A 22,665-nucleotide genomic window follows, 5' to 3' on the forward strand; every position below is an offset into this window, starting at 1 on the left:
ATTTATTGCTTTCATCATTGAGGAAGTTGAGCCAGCAGAGGATGTGGTGGCTCTTAGAAGAGCCTTTGGTTGAAGGAGGCCAGCAGAGGTCTACTTGGAGCTGGTGTACTTGGTCACAGCCTTGGTGCCCTCAGACACAGCGTGCTTGGCCAGCTCCCCGGGCAGCAGCAGCCTGACAGCGGTCTGGATCTCCCTGGACGTGATGGTGGAGCGCTTGTTGTAGTGAGCCAGACGAGAGGCCTCGGAAGCGATGCGCTCGAAGATGTCGTTGACGAACGAGTTCATGATGCTCATGGCCTTGGACGAGATGCCGGTGTCGGGGTGCACCTGCTTCAGCACCTTGTACACGTAGATGGCGTAGCTCTCCTTCCTGGTCTTCCTCTTCTTCTTTCCTCCCTTAGCGGCCGTCTTGGTCACGGCTTTCTTGGAGCCCTTCTTGGGGGCGGACTTGGCTGGTTCCGGCATTGTGCTTCTCCACGGTAGCGGAGGGCGGCCACAGAGCCGCTCTTTATACGGGCCTCATGGAAATACCACTGTGTGGTCTCCCTCCTGTGATTGGCCGAACCGCGAACACGTGACCGGTCACAGCGTCAGCTCCGCCTCCTGCTGTCTACAGCCTGCCTCGACGGGGACAGATGGAGACAGCTTCCTGTCCTGGCTCCTCTTTATTCAGCCACATCGTCACAAGATTCTGACTGGTGCGCGCATGGGTGCGTGTACGTATAGTGTGTGTGTGTGTGTGTGTGTGTGTGGGGGGGGGGGGGGTCCTGATGTCAACCGTGGTAAACACTGTATCTGTTATTGTCTGACATGTGTGTTTCATGAATCACTGATTAAATTATTTAACAGATCAAAAAGTAAAGCAGCAGTAAACAAATGCGTAAATCTGGTCTTTGGTGTATAATAGGAAAAGTAACTGATGACTTCCGGTTGTACCGCATTAACCATTTAATCCCAAATTTTTCCCAGACACAAAAATATCCCAATCATGTGTCATTAGTATCCCTTTGAAACAATCAGTCATCATTTTTAGAACTTTTCATGGAAAAGTGTGTGAAAAAGTGTGTTTTATTATCGGTCACAATTGTGAACGGTGGGATACTGTGTTGTATCAACCATTGTGTGTGTGTGTGCGCGCGCGTGCGTGCGAGCGAGCGCGAGTGTATAAAATCCTTATATCAAAGGCTAGTTATTATCACTTTTAAAAGTTCCAGCATTGCCTCTAAATGCTCTCTCATTGTAGTTTGGATATTTTACATATAAGCCTTATACTATCGGCTAGCAATATGAATACTTGGAGCACTGTTATGAATATTGAGGTTAAGACAAAAAACAACAACAATCAATGTATTTCAACATTGTAACTTTAGTGCAACTTACTTTAGTGCAACATTCATTTGAAAACGTTCATTTTTAGTGCAGTATACATTGAACACACTGAACATGAAGGTAAACATTTAAGCTGAGGCCCTTGGGTCTTCTAGCTGGCCTTCATTGTTATGGCAGGAGGTGGGGGAGCTGGAACAGGGGAAGGGGGAAGGAGGTTGGGGAGGGGAAGGGGGTGTGGTGAAGGCGAGGCCATCATTCCAATCATGTTCTGTTTGCATCACTTCTGCATATGCATTCAACAGCCTTGCTGGCAAATGACCCGTTTCTCCCTCATAGTCCATGTCAGACCATCACTGAGTACAGCATCTTTTTCATTTTGAGGGACGATTGCAATGCTGCATGCTTTCTCTGGGAACTCATCTCGATCCAACAAATCAAGAACTTGACTCAAAGTAAATCTTAAAGAAAACACAGCAGAAAGTTTGGTAGCCAGCTAGTCTTCCTGGGGTGTGTGTGTGTGTGTGTGTGTAAAGTTAGGTAGAATTAGTTAGCTAGTCATCTGTGTGTGTACAATTAGGTACAAAGTTAGGTAGCAGCAGAAAGCAAGGTAGAACAGTTAGCTTATGTGCATTAGCATGTAGATACAATGGGTTATCCCACCGGTCACTATTGTTGCCAGTGACATCTTTGTGAGTTCTATGACCACATTAAACAAAGTCGAGTAATTGCAAATGCATATATCAATACTAGACACCTTAAACATGATGTGTACCAAGAATCTATGTCCCATCTTTGTGTTAACATTTTCACTATTGTGACCAGTGGGATTAAACAACTTTTTGTTGTTGCACCAACAACATGTAGCTCTTTCGGGCTCATTAGCATAAATATTAACATTCACAGCGAGTTCACGTTATTCCCGCTTGACGAGTCGCTGCCTCTGAAGCAGGAACTGAGCTCTTCGCAGACGGTGATGGGCTCTTAAAAGAGCCTTTGGGTTGTTGCCATGGGAACAGACTAGCCTCCGAAGCCGTACAGAGTGCGTCCCTGCCTCTTCAGAGCATAGACCACGTCCATGGCGGTGACGGTCTTCCTCTTGGCGTGCTCGGTGTAGGTGACGGCGTCACGGATCACGTTCTCCAGGAACACCTTCAGCACACCGCGGGTCTCCTCGTAGATCAGCCCAGAGATTCGCTTCACCCCACCGCGGCGAGCCAGACGGCGGATGGCTGGTTTGGTGATTCCCTGGATGTTATCACGGAGAACCTTCCGGTGCCGCTTGGCGCCTCCTTTACCGAGACCTTTTCCTCCCTTCCCTCTTCCAGACATTCTTGCTGTTGGACTACAGACAGACTGGCTCCAGAGATGCGCTCGCCTCTTATTAACACAATTCTGAGGACGTGATTGAAAGCACTTTGGTTCTTTGTGTGCGGGGGCCGCCCCCTGCTGGCTGAAACGGGAACTACACGTTTCCTGGAACATTGCTCGTTAATCTTTATTTAAAATGTTCAGCTCTTATGTCCACGGAACTTTCTTTTGCTATGTTTATATTTTTAAGTATATTGCCAGAAATTGTTGTAAGATCAGCCTATGCATGAGAACACCTGGCTCAGAAAATTTGATGAACTACAACCACCACACAACCACCACATAATAGCGAAGAAAGAACAGTGATAATTATTCAAATAACTCAAGCTTCTACACTCCTGACACACACCTCTCACACACATTTATCTTCTCTAGAGGATACTTTGCACTTTATGACTTTTGAGGGCAGCTCACTTTCGTTTCCTTTCTTGTTTTCTCCAATTTCTGACCATGGACTCATTTCCATTAAAATGTCTTGCAGCTGCTCGATTGTCATTTTCAGCCGCATATTCGATGGCCTGCAGTTTAAAGTAAGCCTCATTCATACGTGTGTCGCTTGGCCGGCGCCATTTTAGGGGATCCTTACACGTAGGTGTGCCGCTAATCGATTGGGGGAGCGTTCACCGTAGTGCACCTACCAGAGGCACACAGCAGATTTTGGAACTCAGTCCACACACAAGGCGCTCCATATTATAAGGCGCACCGTCGATATTTGAGAAAATCTCAGTATTTTAGGTGCGCCTTATAGTCGTGAAAATACGGTACTTGTTTTCAAGGCCTTAAAATCCCATATTTACTGACATGCATTCGCTTAGAACGACCGTTCAAATTTAAAACGTAGCGACAAAGGCCCTGAGTCGTCATGTAAATTGTAAAAGCCCTCGCTGTGTCCGAAACCTCCCCTATACCCTAATAGTGCACTCAATAGTGTGGACGCCATTTTGAAATAGTGTCTGAATGCTTAGTGAGCATCGCTGTACCCTATGTAGTGCACTCAATATATCCCACAGTGCACGGTGAAAAGTAGTGTACCACTGATGCGCCCTAATTCGGTAATATATCCCATCAGCCTTTGCAGTATCACGTGACAATCTGTCAGTGGTGGGTAAACGAGGCTAGATGGCATATAAATGTTTTTATTGTCCACTATTTGTTTCACATATCTTACTAAAGTGTAAAATTCTTTCACTTTAGAGGAACATTGCTGCCTCCAGTTTAATATGTTTTTGTCTTTATTTGGTTTTGTGCGATTATAAGCATCGCATTAGATTATGTACCGCTGTAATTGTACTCTGCTAGAGTTGGTGCATTTTAAATGGAGATTTAAATTACTGTGGGAGTGACAGAAACATAACACAGACTGATGGATTGAATTGACTTCTTAAGAGAGTGATGATGACATTAGTAAGATGATCCAATGCTGGACGGAAAAGGACCACCTCTTCTCTGGGAAGAGGTTTTCTGCTGCAGCAGGATGGGAGTGGGTGGTGGCCAAATGTTATTAAGGATTGTATTTTATTGCTGTACCTTGTAATCTGGTGTGATCACACTGCAATTTGTTTATGTCCTTGTTTCAATTTGTAGAGTTCTGTTGAAGGAAATTGGCCTGACTGGAATGCTGACTCCAGCACGAGCAGCAAAAAAGTGGTAGAACCTCAAAAAAAAAACCTCCAAGATTTGTAATAATTGTTTTAAATTTAGTCTAAATGTGACAGACTAATGATTATAGCAAATGTAGCATTACTGTTTGAATTATTAGCGTATTCCATATATGTAGGAGCTTCAGAGACCACAAACAGGATCTGGAACTGAATTTGTGGAGGTCACTGCTGACAAGTAGAAATAGTTCCCTCTCATGGATGAGGCAATAGGTGGCAGGCCCTCGATTCAGCCCCCATGCCTCATTGCCCCATCCTGTACAGGACATTAATGAGAAACCAACATTCACTTCAGTGTATCTTTATTTATATCGCATCCTTTAATATCAAAATTGTCTGTAGGCACTCTACAGAACCCCTGGGCCTGGACCCCCAACAAGCACCAATGACAAGGTAAAACTCCCTTTTTGACAGGAGGAAACCTTGAGCAGGCTCATGTAAGGGGCCATCCTGCTGATGAACGCAGCAGAACAGGAGGCTTTACTTTCTCTTCTTTACTTTGCCCTTCTTCTTCGACGCCTGGCAGCTTTCTTGGCTGAAGCCCTCTTCGTTCCAGAAGCCTTCCTCACTACTCTCCTTCGCCTTTTTGGGGCCTTCCTTCGGCGTTTTGATGTTTTCTTGGCTTTACGACCTTTAGCCTTCTTGGGCCTGCGGCGTGGCTTCTTTCCGGCACGTCGCTTGGCTTTACGACCTTTAGCCTTCTTGGGCTTGCGGCGTGACTTCTTTCCGGCACGTCTCTTGGCTGCCGGCCTCTTTCTTTGGGCTACCATTGGTTTGCTGGTCATCCTGAAACACGCAGAAGCTCCGGCGCCCGTGGTCCGGACCAAAGCTCCCTTTTTTACCAAAGAGGTAATGGCAGTCTTGACCCGGGCCTTGTTCCTATCCACATCATATCCCTGAGCTGCCAGGATCCTCATGAGGGCAGCCGAAGACAGGCCTTTGCGCTCCATGGATGTGGCCACAGCTTGAAGGACAAGGTCTCTGGCGGTGGGCCCTGATTTCCTCGCTCTGCTAACCTTTTTTGCACTCATCGTTGCTGATTGTTTTCTGTGTACAAAAAGTTGCTGGAATTCAGTAATTGTGAGAGACAAAGAGAGAGAAAAGCACCTTAAGTTTTCTGTTGATTTTTTTTTTGTGTGTTTTTACTACTTTTTTTTAAAACTGTTGCCATTGACAAAGGTCAATTTACTAACTTAAATTCATAACCAGTCTTGTTCAGTCAGAAAGGGAGGACGGGACAAACTGTTACCTATGTAAGTTTGTCCCGTCCTCCCCCACAGTTTAGCAGAGGATGGAACACTATTTACGATGATATAGTCACATCCACATATTGGGCAACACACAGTAGTCATGTTTTACAACTTCCATTACAACAACGTGTTTTCTTCAGGAAACAGCATCTTTTCCCTGAAGAAAACATGTCCAAATCCATTGCCCCAGAACTTCCTGATTTTGTATAACACCATTTTGTTTCCAATTACTTACCTTGTAGGTTGTATTTATGAATTTACTGAATGGTTGTTTATTAGCTATTAGTAGTCTAGTAGTAGTAGTATAGTTGTAATACTATTTAAGTTATGTTTTAGCAGCATAATGTAACATTTAGTGCTTTGATACAAAGCACTAAATGTGAGCAACATTTGATCACTGAAACCTAGCATTGTAAACTTCTCACTGCTGTTTTTTTGGCTAAATTGTGCCATAGTATTTGCTAATCCTATGGAGTTTGAGTTGCTTTGATCAGGTCTGCTTTGGTTGTGGCCGTGCTTTATTTGCATTTGCTGGGGTTTGCTTTGTTTTGACTTTCTATATGCTGATTTGTTGAGTGTAATTTAATTTGAATTGAGTAAAACAATTACTTTGCTTGGCTTTTGGCTTTGAAGCTTGGATCTATAGGGTTTCTGCCCGAACCTTAAATTTGGCGCCGAAGCTTTGTCCGGCTGGTGAACTGAGCCACAAAGCTGTTTTTCCTTTTAGAGCTATGACATGGCATGTGTTAATTTTGGAATTAACTTATTCCAGTGATTTATTCTCTTGAAATGGTACAGGACATGATCAGGACTGTGTTGTGGTTTCAAGGTCTTCTTTCTGCATTTTCAAGAATCAATATTAAACAAAATATTCATTCTTCCGCCACAGAACCATCAAAGTTTTCATCTTCTGTATCTGAATTAAACAGCTGCACTATTTCAATGTCCAATCCCGAATTCCTCTTCTTAATCATCTGAATCTGACTCACCGACCGATTCTTGTTCAGCGTTGATTTTGTGAAAGCTCTTCCAATACATGAAGACGGTATCATAGCCCATGCGTCTACAATCCACCCGCATGAGTTTGACACATATGCTCTAAAGCCTGACTGAAACATCTGAAGCAGGCTGTTCCTCTGCAGGTGCTCCAGTAACTGAGTCACCACCAAATTCTCAAGAACTTTAGAGAAAAAAATGAAGGTTGGATATTAACCTAGAATTTGATAACACATCAGGATCCAGTTATCTTCCTTTTTTCTCACGGGAGTTTGTTGGTGCACTGTGCACGCTGTTTGTTGGATTCACTTTATTTAAAAAATTTAATACTCAGACATTTCTAGTTACTTGCCAACAACAAGGGGAAATAATTCAAATTTAGTGAAGGTAATAGGTGCATAGAGTGCAGGTTATTAATGGCTCTGGAGACAGCTTGGAGACAGCTCTGGAGTTGTGTGAGGTAGCCAAGAGAAGGTAGCTGCTGCGGCACTGCACTGTAGCGTAGCGTACTTCTCGTAGTAACCGTTTTTTCCCCACTCGGCGACACACCCGCTGAGAAAATGACTCTTGTAATTGGCGACTCAGTCATGTACTACGTGAAGCCCTAACCCTAACTCCAGCGACCATAGTTAGGTGCATTCCGGGTGCCAGCCAATCTAAAGCTGCTGGCAAGAAGAAAACTTAAATTCTGTAAAGCTAATATTTACGTCAGAGCAACATCCTATCCTCACCTCTCCTCTCCGAACCAAACCTCTCCTCTCCTAACCAAACCTCTCCAAACCACTTCACTCTCCTTTCATTTCCTCTCCTAACCAAACCTCTCCTCTCCTCTCCTAACAAAACCTCACCTCACTTCTCCTAACCAAACCTCTCCTCTCCTCTCCTAACCAAACCTCTCCTCTCCTAACCAAACCTCTCCAAACCACTTCACTCTCCTCTCCTCTCCTCTCCTAACCAAACCTCACTTCACCTCTCCTAACCAAACCTCACCTCTCCTCACCTCACCTCAACTCTCCTAACCAAACCTCTCTTCTCTTCTCTTCTCTTCTCTTCTCTTCTCTTCTCTTCTCTTCTCTTCTCTTCTCTTCTCCCCTCCTCTCCTCTCCTAACCAAACCCCTCCTCTCCTCTCCCTACATGAGCCTGTTAAAAGAGAGTTTTTCCTGCCACTGTTGCTTGTTGGGGATTAGGCCCTGGGATTCTGGAAAAATTTTGATCGTAAAAGACGCTATATAAATAAAAATTGATTGATTGATGTGAGGCCAACTGTACTACTGACACGAGTCCATACAAAACCAAACTTGCAGGTTTGCTGAGAGAGTTTGAGAGACGGTTTCATCTCTTTAGCGAACTCGAGACAGAATTGGTAGTTTTTCGCAACCCTTTCATAGTCAGAAGTTCTGATGTGCCTGCCGACATTCAGCTTGAAATAATACACTTGCAGTGTAATGTGACTCTGAAAGGCAGATTTGCTTCTGTAGACTTGGACACATTTTATCCCTGTATTCTGCCAGGGTACCCTAAATTAAGAGCACTAGCAGCAACATTGCTGTGCATGTTTGGGACGACCCACCTCTGTGAGCAGGCTTTCTCTGTAATGAACCTGAACAAGACAAAGCTGCGCTCAAGGTTAACACACAAGCACTTAAATGACATTCTGAAGTTGGCAACTACTCAGGACACGGTGCCTGATATCGATGCACTTGTGCAGACTAAAAGATGCCAAGTGTCAGGAGCAAAAACTAATCATGTCTAAATTCTGTGGAATGCTCAGTCTTCAGACATTGTTTTCACTATAAAAAGTATGAAGTTAGTCGTTAATACTGATTGCTACTTCTTTAAAAAAAACCCAAAAAAAACAGTTGGTAATCAGATTTACTGCACAACTGCTTGGGAGAATAATTGTACACATCACATGTGTATGTTTTTTTGTTATAATTTTTCAATTTAATTTCGCATTATGTTCATAAGTTCACAGAAGAGTTGCATTAATTAAGGTGACTTGATTCAGCAGGTTGCCATGAGTGGCCCTGTGTTCCTGGTTAAACTGGAGGTCTAACTTGGCTTCGATTTCTGTCATTGATGTAACCTGGAACATTTCTCACATGTTTTTTTTGTTATTGTTCAAAGCTATATTGTCAAAATAATCCAAGCTCATGCCTTCCATGTCATCTGTTTGCTCTTCTAGGAGCTCGGTTGTGAGATATGGCAAACATTGTTTATGTGCTTTTTTGCACGTTTTGTGAACTTTTGTGATGTGTAACTGCACAACTTGAAATTGCACTTACTTTTAAAGGCTCAGGTTGTTACTTTTTATTATATTGAACAAAATTTCTTGAAATAAAGATTTTTTATTGCACTTGTTTTTGTGCTACGGCCCCATTGAGTTCATATATAGTTGTATGCGGCCTCTGAACCAAGACGAGTTGGACACTCCAGGAATAGGTGCATAAAGTGTAGTTTATTAATGGCTCTGGAGGAGAGAATTAGCGAGCTTGAGACACGGTTCCGCAGCTTGGAGTTAGCTGGAGTTGCGTCAGGTAGCCAGGAGAAGCTAGCTGCTGTGGAGCTGCCTAGCGTAGCTACAGCTAGCGGTCCCCCGGCAGCAGCTGAGCAGCCAAATATCCCGGAGGGCTGGGTGATGGTTTGCAGAAAGCGTAGCCCCAAACAAAGGCCCACGGTGCACCACCTTCTCGCCAGCAGCCATACATTGGCTTCTATCTCGCCCGCTCCGGCCCCCGGAATGCTCCTAACTATGGTCGCTGGAGTCGGCTTCACGTAGCACAAAACAGAGTCGCCAATTACCAGGGTCGGTTTCTCAGCTGGTGTGTTGCCGAGGTGGGAAAAAACGGTTACCACGGGAAGCTGAAGGCAAACTTTACTTTACTTAACTTCCTGTCACAAAAGCACAGGTGGAATTAGGTGACATCTCGCGCACACACACACACACACACACACACACACACACACACAGACTGATACTGGGCAGTTATACTGACACAGAGGGGTTAAGTATATTTTAATGTAAGATGTGAGCCAGTAGAAACTTTGTCACAGTGTCTGTGTGGGGTAAACAACCAGGTGAGTATTTTTTTTCGCAACTTCAGTCTGTTAGCAAGTCACACCTGAATTAAAACAAATTGAATTCTGAAGCTAAGGTGGAATGCCGAATGCTTGAAGGCGACATTTGAACTCCCAAAGTCCATCAGTTGGTGTTATCTTTTGCATCACTAATCTTAGGTACGTAGATGGATGTGCCTTATCCCAAAGATTATTCAAGATTCAAGATGTACTTTATTCATCCCCGTAGGGAAACTGAATAGTAGCAGCCTAAACATGGATTAATATAACTGAAGTGTAGGAAATTATATTTACAAAGTATAGAAATAGAATACAAATAAGATTAGAACATTCTAAGCATATATTATAAGCACATTATATATATATATATATATATATATATATATATATATATATACATACATACACACACACACAAGGATATATACATAAATATAGAATAAAATAGAAATACAATTACAAACATTAAACAATTGTTATTGAATGTTTTATCACAAATTAAATGAAGACATAGGGAATAGATATTGAGACACAGCCAAAGCTTATTACACAAAGATATGATTACAATGAATTGTGTTTGAAGTGATTTATGAGCTGAACCAGCTGTGATGAAATTACATGCAGGGTGTTACTTTTAAAAAAAAAAATGAATGAATGAATGAATGAATGAATGAATGAATGTGTGATTTATAGCTTTCGTTATTGAGGAAGTTGAGCCAGCAGAGGATGTGGTGGCTCTTAGAAGAGCCTTTGGTTGAAGGAGGCCAGCAGAGGTCTACTTGGAGCTGGTGTACTTGGTCACGGCCTTGGTGCCCTCAGACACAGCGTGCTTGGCCAGCTCCCCGGGCAGCAGCAGCCTGACAGCGGTCTGGATCTCCCTGGACGTGATGGTGGAGCGCTTGTTGTAGTGAGCCAGACGAGAGGCCTCGGAAGCGATGCGCTCGAAGATGTCGTTGACGAACGAGTTCATGATGCTCATGGCCTTGGACGAGATGCCGGTGTCGGGGTGCACCTGCTTCAGCACCTTGTACACGTAGATGGCGTAGCTCTCCTTCCTGGTCTTCCTCTTCTTCTTTCCTCCCTTAGCGGCCGTCTTGGTCACGGCTTTCTTGGAGCCCTTCTTGGGGGCGGACTTGGCTGGTTCCGGCATTGTGCTTCTCCACGGTAGCGGAGGGCGGCCACAGAGCCGCTCTTTATACGGGCCTCATGGAAATACCACTGTGTGGTCTCCCTCCTGTGATTGGCCGAACCGCGAACACGTGACCGGTCACAGCGTCAGCTCCGCCTCCTGCTGTCCACAGCCTGCCTCGACAGGGGACAGATGGAGACAAGCCAATCACGTGATTCGGTTCTATAGGTAGATAATATATTTAAACATGCAGTTTAATTTTAAAGTTCATAACCTTTTAATGAATGTGGTCGTTTGCATTTTGTCATTGTCTGAGGTGATTTATTCTACTGGTAAATGAATTACACCAATGAAACAATCGTATCCCAGACATGTCAACTTGTTGGTCAATAAATCAAAGTTCTAGGAATGTAACTCATTTATTTAGTTTTAAAAGTGGAATGCAACTGGAGTGAACTTCTGAAAAATGGAAAAGAAAAAACAGTGTTGTAAGGTCTAAACATGTGCGGTGGTGAACTTTAGGGTTATTACATTGTTTAAGTCAGGTGTTTAAGCTTATGGCGACGTTTAAATTCACTGACGTCAACAGTGTTAATACAGTAGTGGATATTTTACACTGTTCATATCCATCCTTTGTTGGCTGGATGGCGCAAAAATTCTGCTCTTTTAAAAGATATGAATGGCTCTTAAAAGAGCCTTTGGATTGTTGCTATAGCAGCCATTTTAACCGCCGAAGCCGTACAGAGTGCGTCCCTGCCTCTTCAGAGCATAGACCACGTCCATGGCGGTGACGGTCTTCCTCTTGGCGTGCTCGGTGTAGGTGACGGCGTCACGGATCACGTTCTCCAGGAACACCTTCAGCACACCGCGGGTCTCCTCGTAGATCAGCCCAGAGATTCGCTTCACCCCACCGCGGCGAGCCAGACGGCGGATGGCTGGTTTGGTGATTCCCTGGATGTTATCACGGAGAACCTTCCGGTGCCGCTTGGCGCCTCCTTTACCGAGACCTTTACCTCCCTTCCCTCTTCCAGACATTCTTGCTGTTGGACTACAGACAGACTGGCTCCAGAGCTGCGCTCGCCTCTTATTTAACACAATTCTGAGGACGTGATTGAAAGCACTTTGGTTCTTTGTGTGCGGGGCCGCCCCCTGCTGGCTGAAACGGGAACTACACGTTTCCTGGAACATTGCTCGTTGATCTTTATTTAAAATGTTCAGCTCTTATGCACACGGAACTTTCTTTTGCTATGTTTATATTTTAAAGTATATTGCCAGCCTGTTGCCTGTTGTCCGTTGTTTATCTTGACATTCCCCCACAACCTTAAACACAAATATCTTGCTAATTGGTACCTGTCTGAACATGAGCTTGTCAGTAGAGAATGAACAGGTAAATAATAAAACAATTGAAAACGTTAAATTACTGTAGAATTTTAAGTATTCTAATTGTTTTTCTACCACTTTAATGTTTGTAAAAGGTTATAAATATTGTTTTATGTTCAGAATGCTACAACTGCTGTTCACACAAATGCAATTATAGATGAAAATTCCACTGGTTGGATAACAATAACCGGCAGAAATAAGTCCTTATATATTCCTTCCATATTATCACATTCTAGTGATTACAATTGCAAGCAGATATGGGATGTATGTATGTCCCAGTTTGTGGCTGGGCTGCACAGACTGAGGTCAAAAGTGACACTTGCCACTTACTAATCTTGAGCTCCTCCATGATAGGAACCGGTGAGAGGGTTCAAATTAAAAAAAATCCCCTTTAACAGGAAGAAACCTTGAGCAGGACCAGGCTCATGTAGGGGGAGAGGAGAGGAGAGGAGAGGAGAGGAGAGGAGAGGAGAGGAGAGGAGAGGAGAGGAGAGGAGAGGATGTCAGGTGATCATGTTTCCGGACCCCGGCAGCCTCGGCCTATAACAGCACAGCTAAGATGTGACCTAACGGTTAGACGACCCCCTAAGTATGATAATTTGTCTGTCTATGATAGTAACTGGAACTACAGAATTAGTAACAATATGCTTTTTCAAAGAGGAAGGTTTTAAGTCTGATCTTAAAGTAGCGATGGAGTCAGCCTCCCGTACCTGGACAGGGAGCTGGTTCCATAGCAGGGGGGCCTGGACAGGGAGCTGGTTCCATAGCAGGGGGGCCTCGTAGCTAAATGCTTGGCCCCCCACTCTACTCCTAGAGACTCTGGGAACCACAAGGAGACCAGCATTCTGCACATGCACATGAGCAAACTGGTATCTATCAGATAAATCTGATCTAAACCAGTCTAGTGCTGTCCCTTTAATCCCAATCACATGTTCCAGTCTCTGTAACAGGATGCTGTGATCAACTGGATCAAAAGCAGCACTGAGGTCCAGCAGAACCAGCATAGAGACCAGTCCAGGGTGGAAAATCTACTTGTCCTCTTTTGGAACGTTTTAATTTAATTTAATTTTAATTGGACTTTCACGTTTGCCAGAGGTTTTGTAGTAAGTTTACCATCAAGTGTGACCACCACTGCTTTAGCTTCGTTGATTTTCACGCCGTCCTTAATTGGGAATGTCTTTTAATAAGCACAGTTTTAATAAGATACAGTAATTGATTTTTTCACTGTTTTTAATCCTTAGGCCATGTTCATCACAAAAAACACCGGGTTTTCATTTGTTCTTTTCCTTCATTTTAAAACGTGTTCAGACTGAAAATAATTACTACTCGTGGCACTTGCAACACTGTTTTTACTGAAAACTGCACTCCCATTTTTACAAGAAAATACTGATTTTAAAACTTCACTATGGCGCCCGATTTCACAAGTTTGCGGATTCAGGCAATTCAGGCACCCTTGTTTAAATAAAAAAGCACGAATGCAATGAATCCTTACTCAGGCCTTGTGAATGGGCCCTTAGTCAAACCTACTGCCACTCAAATTACAAATGTAAATACCTAATGCAGGAGTTTTAAATTCAACTTTTATGTTTAGCAGTTGTAATTCGACAATAAATAAGGCTGTGACATTAAAGAGAAACCAACATTCACTTCAATGTATCTTTATTTATATCGCATCTTTTAATATCAAAATTGTCTGTAGGCACTCTACAGAACCCCTGGGCCTGGACCCCCAACAAGCACCAATGACAAGGTAAAACTCCCTTTTTGACAGGAGGAAACCTTGAGCAGGCTCATGTAAGGGGCCATCCTGCTGATGAACGCAGCAGAACAGGAGGCTTTACTTTCTCTTCTTTACTTTGCCCTTCTTCTTCGACGCCTGGCAGCTTTCTTGGCTGAAGCCCTCTTCGTTCCAGAAGCCTTCCTCACTACTCTCCTTCGCCTTTTTGGGGCCTTCCTTCGGCGTTTTGATGTTTTCTTGGCTTTACGACCTTTAGCCTTCTTGGGCCTGCGGCGTGGCTTCTTTCCGGCACGTCGCTTGGCTTTACGACCTTTAGCCTTCTTGGGCCTGCGGCGTGACTTCTTTCCGGCACGTCTCTTGGCTGCCGGCCTCTTTCTTTGGGCTACCATTGGTTTGCTGGTCATCCTGAAACACGCAGAAGCTCCGGCGCCCGTGGTCCGGACCAAAGCTCCCTTTTTTACCAAAGAGGTAATGGCAGTCTTGACCCGGGCCTTGTTCCTATCCACATCATATCCCTGAGCTGCCAGGATCCTCATGAGGGCAGCCGAAGACAGGCCTTTGCGCTCCATGGATGTGGCCACAGCTTGAAGGACAAGGTCTCTGGCGGTGGGCCCTGATTTCCTCGCTCTGCTAACCTTTTTTGCACTCATCTTTGCTGATTGTTTTCCGTGTACAAAAAGTTGCCGGAATTCAGTAATTGTGAGAGACAAAGAGAGAGAAAAGCACCTTAAGTTTTCTGTTGATTTTTTTTTTAAAAACTGTTGCCATTGACAAAGGTCAATTTACTAACTTAAATGCATTCTAGTCACTTTTGTCTTGTTCAGTCAGAAAGGGAGGACGGGACAAACTGTTACCTATGTAAGTTTGTCCCGTCCTCCCCCACAGTTTAGCAGAGGATGGAACACTATTTACGATGATATAGTCACATCCACATATTGGGCAACACACAGTAGGAAATCATGTTTTACAACTTCCATTACGACAACGTGTTTTCTTCAGGAAACAGCATCTTTTTCCTGAAGAAAACACGTCCAAATCCATTGCCCCAAAACTTCCTGATTTTGTATAACACCATTTTGTTTCCAATTACTCACCTTGTAGGTTGTATTTATGAATTTGCTGAATGGTTGTTTATTAGCTATTAGTAGTCTAGTAGTAGTATAGTAGTATAGTCGTAATACTATTTAAGTTATGTTTTAGCAGCATAATGTAACATTTAGTGCTTTGATACAAAGCACTAAATGTGAGCAACATTTGATCACTGAAACCTAGCATTGTAAACTTCTCACTGCTGTTTTTTGGCTAAATTGTGCCATAGTATTTGCTAATCCTATGTAGTTTGAGTTGCTTTGATCAGGTCTGCTTTGGTTGTCTGCATATGGCCGTGCTTTATTTGCATTTGCTGAGGTTTGCTTTGTTTTTACTTTATATGCTGATTTGTTGAGTGTAATTTCATTTCAGGTTATAATGAAATTTAATTTTTTTAATTTTTATATTTATTATTCTATTGAAGAGAATAAAAAAACACAACACACATTTGCCAAAGTTAAAATTAACACAGACACACACACTTAATAATAATAGCATGCTAAATGAGAAGTTTGCAAAGACACAAATATGAGAAATATACATTACATACACTCAAGTATTACCAATCTTTTTACACCGATGCCTGAAATTTACTTTAAAAAAATGAAAAAGCAACCAAATAGTGGAATCTGCTCATTAAAGACAGAAGTTCTTGGTACATGTGCACTTAAAAAAAACATTTATTTCAAGGTCTCGCTAAAGCAGATATGAGACTGTTAGAATATTCATACATTTTATCATGTTGATATTTTAAAAAAACAAAACATTTCTATTACAATCCCATAATTCTTTAAGCACTATTTTTTTATTTCCAATAACTTTATTGATTCTATCCAGTTGTTGACAGTCCTTTTAATTGGTATTTGTGTCTGCACATTAAAACAATAAAATGCCTACATCAACAGCTCTGTCGGGTGGGGTGTACACATTTATAATTCTCGGTTTTATATTATGATAAAAACAGTCTACAAGTAAAATTTCTATATATTAATTTCAACCAAATTTCAATTCCAACCCCATAATAACTGGGCCCATAACAAGAGTCAAGATTTACGTTATTCATCCGCGTAGGGAAATTGTAGTATCAGCCTGCACCTGGTGGAATATAACTATAATTAAGTATAGAAATAGAATAAATAAAACACAAATAACAGAACATGGACAGGAATAAGCATATTTACATAAATATAAAATATAGAAATAAAACTACATAAACATAAACATTAAACAATGATTGTTATTGACTGGTTTGGACCTGAGCTGATGCATAAGCCCAGTCAAGAGAGCTCAGCTCTGACAGAGGGATGAATTAGGGAACAATTATTACACAACTAGACAAGCAGGAGCTTAATCAGAAACACTTGTTCATGGTGGAATTTTATTTTTTTAAATGTACACCCACTACCAGCTATAAATGATTAAGAGGCATCAATAATGGGCAAAAAAACCCTAAAATTAAGGATGGGCGGATCGATCCTGTGGCAACACAAGGGTCACCTGCTGAGTGTTCATCATCCAAGGGATTATGGCGGGAGTTTGACAGCCGGGTTGTGGCTTTTCAGAGCAATCGCACAGCAAACACAGATGCATATATTGAAATGAGAAGATACATGGAGGAAAAGGTCATCCCAAGAAGCGAGGTGGGAAAAAATGAAACCACATCTGTTCCAGCAGAGACTCTTCTCGAAGGCCGGAGAAATAATCAGCCAGACGCAATTGTCCTAAAGCAGAAAATGTGAATATGATACTTTTTCTGAACAGGTGTGATGGTGTCAGACATTGTTCTATTTAATTTTCCTCATGGAGCAACTGTCTTATGCAGGTTTAAAGGATAATGAAATCCTAGTTATCAATTGACCATAAATTTTATGTAAATGGTCTGTATTCGTCTTGTGATTTGTCTTAAATGTAATATTTTGACTCACAAATTGCCAGTAAGAAATGAACAGTATCGATAAAAATACAAGTATCAGTATCGAATCCTTAAAGTGTGGTATCGCCCATCCGTAATGTACACCCACTACGTGCTATAAATTATGAAGAGGCTTCAATAATGGGCAAAAAAAACCCTAAATGTACCTCGTCCTTCATACATGTAATGTAGGGTTGCATATTCAGACCTTTTATTCTAGTCTTATTGCCGAGATAATACAGTTCCACCTTAAATAGAACAGAGCTCTGTTAGAAGAGTTGATGTGGCTCTTAAAAGAGCCTTTGTTGATGTGTATAAGCGGCCAATTTAAGCTCTCTCTCCGCGGATACGACGGGCCAGCTGGATGTCTTTGGGCATGATGGTGACCCTCTTGGCGTGGATGGCGCACAGGTTGGTGTCCTCGAACAGACCCACCAGGTAGGCCTCGCTAGCCTCCTGCAGAGCCATGACAGCCGAGCTCTGGAAGCGCAGGTCGGTCTTGAAGTCCTGAGCGATCTCCCTCACCAGGCGCTGGAAGGGCAGCTTGCGGATGAGCAGCTCGGTGGATTTCTGGTACCGACGGATCTCCCTGAGAGCCACGGTACCAGGCCTGTAACGGTGAGGCTTCTTCACCCCGCCGGTGGCCGGGGCGCTCTTCCTGGCAGCCTTGGTGGCGAGCTGCTTCCTGGGAGCTTTTCCTCCGGTGGATTTACGGGCGGTCTGCTTGGTTCTGGCCATTGTTCACTGCTGCTTGTTCTCAGAACGAGACGAAGTTACAAGAACTGCCGGCGCCGCCGCTCTTAAGGCGTCGGAGCAGCGGGCTCGACGATGACGCAGGTGACACCCGGACTCGTGATTGGCTGGATGATGCACGTGGCACTCAGCTCCGCCCAGAGTCCGACCCACCAACCAAATCTCCGCTCCTTATTGGTTGATGCTGAGCGAGCGGCGGGAACGGGCGGCTCCGCCCAGAGTCCGACCCACCAGCCGAATCTCCGCTCCTTATTGGTTGATGCTGAGCGAGCGGCGGGAACGGGCGGCTCCGCCCAGAGTCCAACCCACCTGCCGAATCTCCGCTCCTTATTGGTTGATGCTGAGCGAGCGGCGGGAACGGGCGGCTCCGCCCAGAGTCCAACCCACCAGCCGAATCTCCGCTCCTTATTGGTTGATGCTGAGCGAGCGGCGGGAACGGGCGGCTGTGTCTCTGATTGGTCAGGCAGGCTTAGCGTCAGCTATAAATAGGGATCGTAGCGACTCAGAGCGTCATTTCACTGACTTTCGTAGATTTCAAAACCTTATAATACATAGAAACAAAATGAGTGGTCGAGGAAAAACCGGCGGCAAAGCCCGAGCTAAGGCCAAGACTCGCTCTTCTCGGGCCGGGCTCCAGTTCCCAGTGGGCCGTGTTCACAGGCTGCTCCGCAAGGGCAACTATGCTGAGCGCGTTGGCGCCGGCGCTCCTGTGTACCTGGCCGCTGTGCTGGAGTATCTGACGGCTGAGATCCTGGAGTTGGCTGGAAACGCTGCCCGCGACAACAAGAAGACTCGTATCATCCCCCGCCACCTGCAGCTGGCTGTGCGCAACGACGAGGAGCTGAACAAGCTGCTGGGAGGAGTGACGATCGCTCAGGGCGGCGTGTTGCCCAACATCCAGGCTGTCCTGCTGCCCAAGAAGACCGAGAAGGCCAAATAAATGTGGCCTTGCTGGGCTAGCGAGCACCAAACGGCTCTTTTCAGAGCCACCCACAACGTGATAAAGAGCAGTTCTGTTCAATAATGAAACATTCTCGGTCCAACTTGGATCCAGTTTTCAAACTCTAAAAACGTCTCTTTAGTTAAGACCAAATTTGGAGGATTAACTTGAAATTAGTTTAGGACGGGGGTCGGCAACCCAAAATGTTGGAAGAGCCATATTGGACCAAATAAATGAAACAAATTAAGATTATGATGTACTTTATTCATCCCTGTAGGGAAATTGAATTGCAGTAGCAACATATAACGTATAGAAACAGAATAAATACACATAAGACTAGGATGTTATAAGCATATATATATATATATGTGTGTGTGTGTGTACACACACACACAATATATATATATATATACATACACACACACACAATATATATATATATATACATACACACACAGAATAAAATGACAACATAAACATTCCACAATTCTTGTTATTGGCTGGGTTAGGATGAATTAGAGTTTAATGGCGGACGGCAGGAAGGACTTCCTGTAGCGTTCCTTAGAGCAGCGAGGCTGCTGGAGCTGCTCCTCAGTTTGTCCACTGTGTTATGGAGGGGGGGGGGGGGGGACTGTCCATGATTGTCCGCAGTTTCAACACCATCCTGTCCCTCACCACCTCGTCTAAGTTTGTAAGTCTACAGCCAACAACAGACCTGCCTTTTTAATGAGTTTGTTAGCATCCTTAGCTTTAATGCCTGCTCCCCAGCACATCCGAGTCATCCGAGCACTTCTGGAGGGGACGTGTTCCGGAGTGGTTCTGTAGGGGACGTGTCTCAGAGAGGTTCTGGAGGGGACGTATTCCGGAGTGGTTCTGTAGGGGACGTGTCTGAGTGGTTCTGGAAGTCAGCTGTGTAGGTGGTGCACAGAAGGGGACAGCACCGTTCCTTGGGGAGCCCTGTGTTGCTCATCAGGGGGTCGGACACACATGCTATAGTGTCTATAGTAGCTCTATTTGTCTCCTTTCCAAATGATCGGCTACAAACACATAATGAGCATTAATGAGGAATGTTTATCTTCACTGCAGCATCCTGGAGAGGATGATGCACCACGTGACCACTCTGCTGTACGATGGCGCTTTAAGTTTAACTTCCATTATGAGATGTTGAAACTAAATGTTTGTCACGTTTTTCCTCCTACAGAAATTATATTAAAACAATTTCCATATTTTTGAAGAGGTTCCAGGGAGCCACTAGGGCGGCGCCAAAGAGCCGCCCCCTGGTTTAGGACTTTCTTTACTGGACGTTGAATGAAAACATTCAGTACAAGCATGCTTGTCACTATTATTGGATGCCATGAACTCTGCATTCTCTACAAAACGACCTTTAATAACCCCACATATGACATGTTCAGATGTCAGACCAGTGTGTGTATACACACACGCACATTAATACCGTGAGCAGACAGCTCAACTAATCCCCTGCACAGGAGGTTATTGAACACATGTTCACATCATGACCAAGGAGCAGGAATGTGATCTCAGGTGCTGTGGTGGCTCTGAAAAGAGCCTTTTGAAGGAACCCTCTCAGGGTTGCTTACTTCCTCTTGGGTGCTGCCCTCTTGGCTTTGGGCTTCACAGCCTTCTTCGCTGGAGCCTTCTTGGAAGCAGGAGCCTTCTTCGCCACTTTCTTGGGACTCTTGCTCACCCTCTTCGGGCTTTTTGCCACCTTCTTCGCCGCTAGAGCCTTCTTCGCCTTCTTAGGAGACTTCTTTGTGGCTGTGGGCTTCTTGGCTGCTGCCGCTTTAGGCTTCTTGGCCGCCGCAGGCTTCTTGGCCGCGGGCTTCCTGGCTTTCGGGGCGGGCTTCTTGGCCGCGGGCTTCTTGGCTTTTGGTTCGGCCACTTTCTTGCTCATCCTGAAGGACCCAGAGGCTCCGGTGCCCTTCGTCTGGACCAGAGTCCCCTTGGTCACCAAGCCCCTGACGGCGATCTTAACCCGGGCGTTGTTCTTCTCCACATCGTAGCCGTCGGCTGCCAGGTTCTTCTTCAGGGCGGCCAGGGACACGCCGTTGCGTTCCTTGGACGCGGACACGGCCTTCAGGATGAGCTCGCTGATGCTCGGGCCCGAGCTCTTCACTCTGGTCGGCTTCTTCTTTGCGGCTTTGGCCGGAGCGGCTTGTGTTGGCGCTTCTTCTCCCATCTTCGTTGGTCGCTGAGTCCCAATGAGTTGAGGAATCCGGGGGCGTGAACCGCTCTTAAACACACCGTGCGGACCGTGAAGACTCAACCCGCGGGCCTCCCGCTCACAGCCGTGTGCGGGGCGCAGCACTTGTGCTTTCTCCCCCTCCACAAAGTGTGAACAAATGAAGGAATCTGAACCGCTGACGGCTGGCAGTGGACGGAAACGACAGCGAACACTTTCTTCTACACACTCAAGTCATAAAAGCTTCTGAGATTATCTCGATTTTATTTATTTAGCCTCCAAATCGCGACGATTCACCGTCACGACCACCGACGTTTGGAGACTTTCGCCGGTTAAATATCTCCTAAAATCTATTGAAACGCACCAACTTTCATCCAAAGCACCTTCGCATATAGCTCAAACGTTTCTTTAGGGACTCCGTGTGAAAACTCCAATTTTAGAGTGATTATCTTGTCAGAAACGGGAGTTTTCCTGGAAGCAGCAAACACATTTCTGATAGATCCATGACGGCAGCCTGGGTCGGCCTCGTCCAGTCTGATTACAAAAGATTCTCTTAAAACTAAAGGTCCATTTGCCACATTGGGGCTGTTTTTAGCATCTGCACAGCAGAGCATTAAGGAATACATGAAAACCCACTTATTTGGCCTTTTTGCGGAGTCCATGCATTTATGCTCTCACTGAATATACAGTATCACTCGTTTTGGTGGATATTTGTTCGCTGGACACACCTGTTTTGTTTTTCTTTCTTTTCATTATAATTTTCCACAGGTTGCGTTTGACCCATTGTCATAGCCCAGCACAGAACTTTACCAACCCAAACAACATTTCCGTTTAGTTCCAAAGAATTCTTTTTACAAAAAAGCAATCGTAATTTTAAGACCTTCTTTTAATAATTTAACCACTGTCTGGTTTTCAGAGGGAATATTGTGGCAAAAGCTCATAGGATTCTTTTTAAAATCTAAATTGTTCTGTAGCTTTGTCCCCCACTCCATTTTTGTAATTCTTGTGTTTTTTCTTGGTTATGTTCCATGTGGTTCCACAGATAAAATTATTTTACATCTTTTCCATTCAATTGAAGTCTTTATTGCTGAATCAATGTTTTGCTTCAGTCTTTGTGCATGAATGTAACGGTCCTGAAGGTGATCTGCCATTTGGGTTGGTGAATTTCCTGAAAACCATGAGCACCATAGTATAAATTAGTGTCCAATTACTTTGAGGTCCAAACAGGCTTGAATACAAGCATCAACAGTAAATCAGTATTTATTAGGAATTTTAAAAGAAAAACTGTCCATATTCCAACAAGAGCTCTATTAGATGGTTATTTACATCATTGTAACACGTTGTGGAAAACAAGATGTGTGGAGGATTCTCAGCAAACCATCAAGCATTAGTATTTTTAAATGTAAATGGTCTGAGCCCTGCTACTGTGCTTGTATGGATCATTTGGTTTCCCAGACTAGACTGACTTTATTTTTAGAGTAACATGTGAGACCTTGTGGAGAGCCAGGTGAAGCAGGTGGAGAACTGCACCATTGATGGCTTTCTGTTCCCAGAACAGGATGTGGTGGCTCTTAGAAGAGAGCTTTATGAAGTAATAAACGACTCATAAACTAAGCAACTTTGGGTGCTAAGACATATTGGAAATCTTAAATTTGGACAATATTTGATACGACTACATCCGCCACTTTGTGTGGTCTACACATTGTTTATGCATGTGCTACATGTTTAAATGTTAAATCATGGTGAAAGGGAAAAAAAGTAGACATTTATATTTGATTAGTGATTGGTAAATGATACAGAAGCTTCGGAGCTTGTGTCACTCTTCCTGAAGCGGAGTGATTCGG

At 44.1% G+C, this 22,665-nt stretch overlaps 9 protein-coding genes across 9 annotated transcripts; 1 reads left to right on the plus strand and 8 right to left on the minus strand.

The window, feature by feature from the left end:
* Nucleotides 1-41: 41 nt before the first annotated feature.
* LOC115248320 (histone H2B 1/2-like) lies at nucleotides 42-501 on the minus strand. Its single transcript, XM_029831969.1, has one exon. It carries the CDS (start codon nucleotides 463-465, stop codon nucleotides 91-93), a length of 375 nt encoding a protein of 124 aa, XP_029687829.1. The 5' UTR covers nucleotides 466-501; the 3' UTR covers nucleotides 42-90.
* A 1,800-nt stretch (nucleotides 502-2,301) lies between these two features.
* LOC101071099 (histone H4) lies at nucleotides 2,302-2,701 on the minus strand. The gene has a single exon (XM_003979808.3). The coding sequence runs from the start codon at nucleotides 2,656-2,658 to the stop codon at nucleotides 2,347-2,349; it is 312 nt and encodes a 103-aa protein (XP_003979857.1). The 5' UTR covers nucleotides 2,659-2,701; the 3' UTR covers nucleotides 2,302-2,346.
* Nucleotides 2,702-4,654: 1,953 nt separating this feature from the next.
* Nucleotides 4,655-5,402, minus strand: LOC115248311 (histone H1-like). The gene has a single exon (XM_029831958.1). It carries the CDS (start codon nucleotides 5,384-5,386, stop codon nucleotides 4,850-4,852), a length of 537 nt encoding a protein of 178 aa, XP_029687818.1. The 5' UTR covers nucleotides 5,387-5,402; the 3' UTR covers nucleotides 4,655-4,849.
* A 4,962-nt stretch (nucleotides 5,403-10,364) lies between these two features.
* LOC115248316 (histone H2B 1/2-like) lies at nucleotides 10,365-10,867 on the minus strand. Its single transcript, XM_029831964.1, has one exon. It carries the CDS (start codon nucleotides 10,828-10,830, stop codon nucleotides 10,456-10,458), a length of 375 nt encoding a protein of 124 aa, XP_029687824.1. The 5' UTR covers nucleotides 10,831-10,867; the 3' UTR covers nucleotides 10,365-10,455.
* A 652-nt stretch (nucleotides 10,868-11,519) lies between these two features.
* LOC105419556 (histone H4) lies at nucleotides 11,520-11,880 on the minus strand. The gene has a single exon (XM_011621187.2). It carries the CDS (start codon nucleotides 11,842-11,844, stop codon nucleotides 11,533-11,535), a length of 312 nt encoding a protein of 103 aa, XP_011619489.1. The 5' UTR covers nucleotides 11,845-11,880; the 3' UTR covers nucleotides 11,520-11,532.
* Nucleotides 11,881-13,836: 1,956 nt separating this feature from the next.
* LOC115248312 (histone H1-like) lies at nucleotides 13,837-14,593 on the minus strand. Its single transcript, XM_029831959.1, has one exon. The coding sequence runs from the start codon at nucleotides 14,575-14,577 to the stop codon at nucleotides 14,041-14,043; it is 537 nt and encodes a 178-aa protein (XP_029687819.1). The 5' UTR covers nucleotides 14,578-14,593; the 3' UTR covers nucleotides 13,837-14,040.
* Nucleotides 14,594-17,210: 2,617 nt separating this feature from the next.
* LOC115248314 (histone H3) lies at nucleotides 17,211-17,707 on the minus strand. The gene has a single exon (XM_029831962.1). The coding sequence runs from the start codon at nucleotides 17,664-17,666 to the stop codon at nucleotides 17,256-17,258; it is 411 nt and encodes a 136-aa protein (XP_029687822.1). The 5' UTR covers nucleotides 17,667-17,707; the 3' UTR covers nucleotides 17,211-17,255.
* Nucleotides 17,708-18,191: 484 nt separating this feature from the next.
* Nucleotides 18,192-18,674, plus strand: LOC101067696 (histone H2A). The gene has a single exon (XM_003967793.3). The coding sequence runs from the start codon at nucleotides 18,244-18,246 to the stop codon at nucleotides 18,619-18,621; it is 378 nt and encodes a 125-aa protein (XP_003967842.1). The 5' UTR covers nucleotides 18,192-18,243; the 3' UTR covers nucleotides 18,622-18,674.
* Nucleotides 18,675-19,847: 1,173 nt separating this feature from the next.
* LOC115248309 (histone H1-like) lies at nucleotides 19,848-20,841 on the minus strand. The gene has a single exon (XM_029831952.1). It carries the CDS (start codon nucleotides 20,816-20,818, stop codon nucleotides 20,216-20,218), a length of 603 nt encoding a protein of 200 aa, XP_029687812.1. The 5' UTR covers nucleotides 20,819-20,841; the 3' UTR covers nucleotides 19,848-20,215.
* Nucleotides 20,842-22,665: the final 1,824 nt, after the last annotated feature.

The sequence above is a fragment of the Takifugu rubripes genome, unplaced genomic scaffold (assembly GCF_901000725.2).
Source record: "Takifugu rubripes unplaced genomic scaffold, fTakRub1.2, whole genome shotgun sequence".
In the NCBI taxonomy this organism is placed as follows: Eukaryota; Metazoa; Chordata; class Actinopteri; order Tetraodontiformes; family Tetraodontidae; genus Takifugu; species Takifugu rubripes.

Bases quoted from the DNA above. Each gene is read 5' to 3' on its own strand.
- LOC115248320 (XM_029831969.1), bottom strand. From the start codon at position 465: ATGCCGGAACCAGCCAAGTCCGCCCCCAAGAAGGGCTCCAAGAAAGCC.
- LOC101071099 (XM_003979808.3), bottom strand. From the start codon at position 2,658: ATGTCTGGAAGAGGGAAGGGAGGAAAAGGTCTCGGTAAAGGAGGCGCC.
- LOC115248311 (XM_029831958.1), bottom strand. From the start codon at position 5,386: ATGAGTGCAAAAAAGGTTAGCAGAGCGAGGAAATCAGGGCCCACCGCC.
- LOC115248316 (XM_029831964.1), bottom strand. From the start codon at position 10,830: ATGCCGGAACCAGCCAAGTCCGCCCCCAAGAAGGGCTCCAAGAAAGCC.
- LOC105419556 (XM_011621187.2), bottom strand. From the start codon at position 11,844: ATGTCTGGAAGAGGGAAGGGAGGTAAAGGTCTCGGTAAAGGAGGCGCC.
- LOC115248312 (XM_029831959.1), bottom strand. From the start codon at position 14,577: ATGAGTGCAAAAAAGGTTAGCAGAGCGAGGAAATCAGGGCCCACCGCC.
- LOC115248314 (XM_029831962.1), bottom strand. From the start codon at position 17,666: ATGGCCAGAACCAAGCAGACCGCCCGTAAATCCACCGGAGGAAAAGCT.
- LOC101067696 (XM_003967793.3), top strand. From the start codon at position 18,244: ATGAGTGGTCGAGGAAAAACCGGCGGCAAAGCCCGAGCTAAGGCCAAG.
- LOC115248309 (XM_029831952.1), bottom strand. From the start codon at position 20,818: ATGGGAGAAGAAGCGCCAACACAAGCCGCTCCGGCCAAAGCCGCAAAG.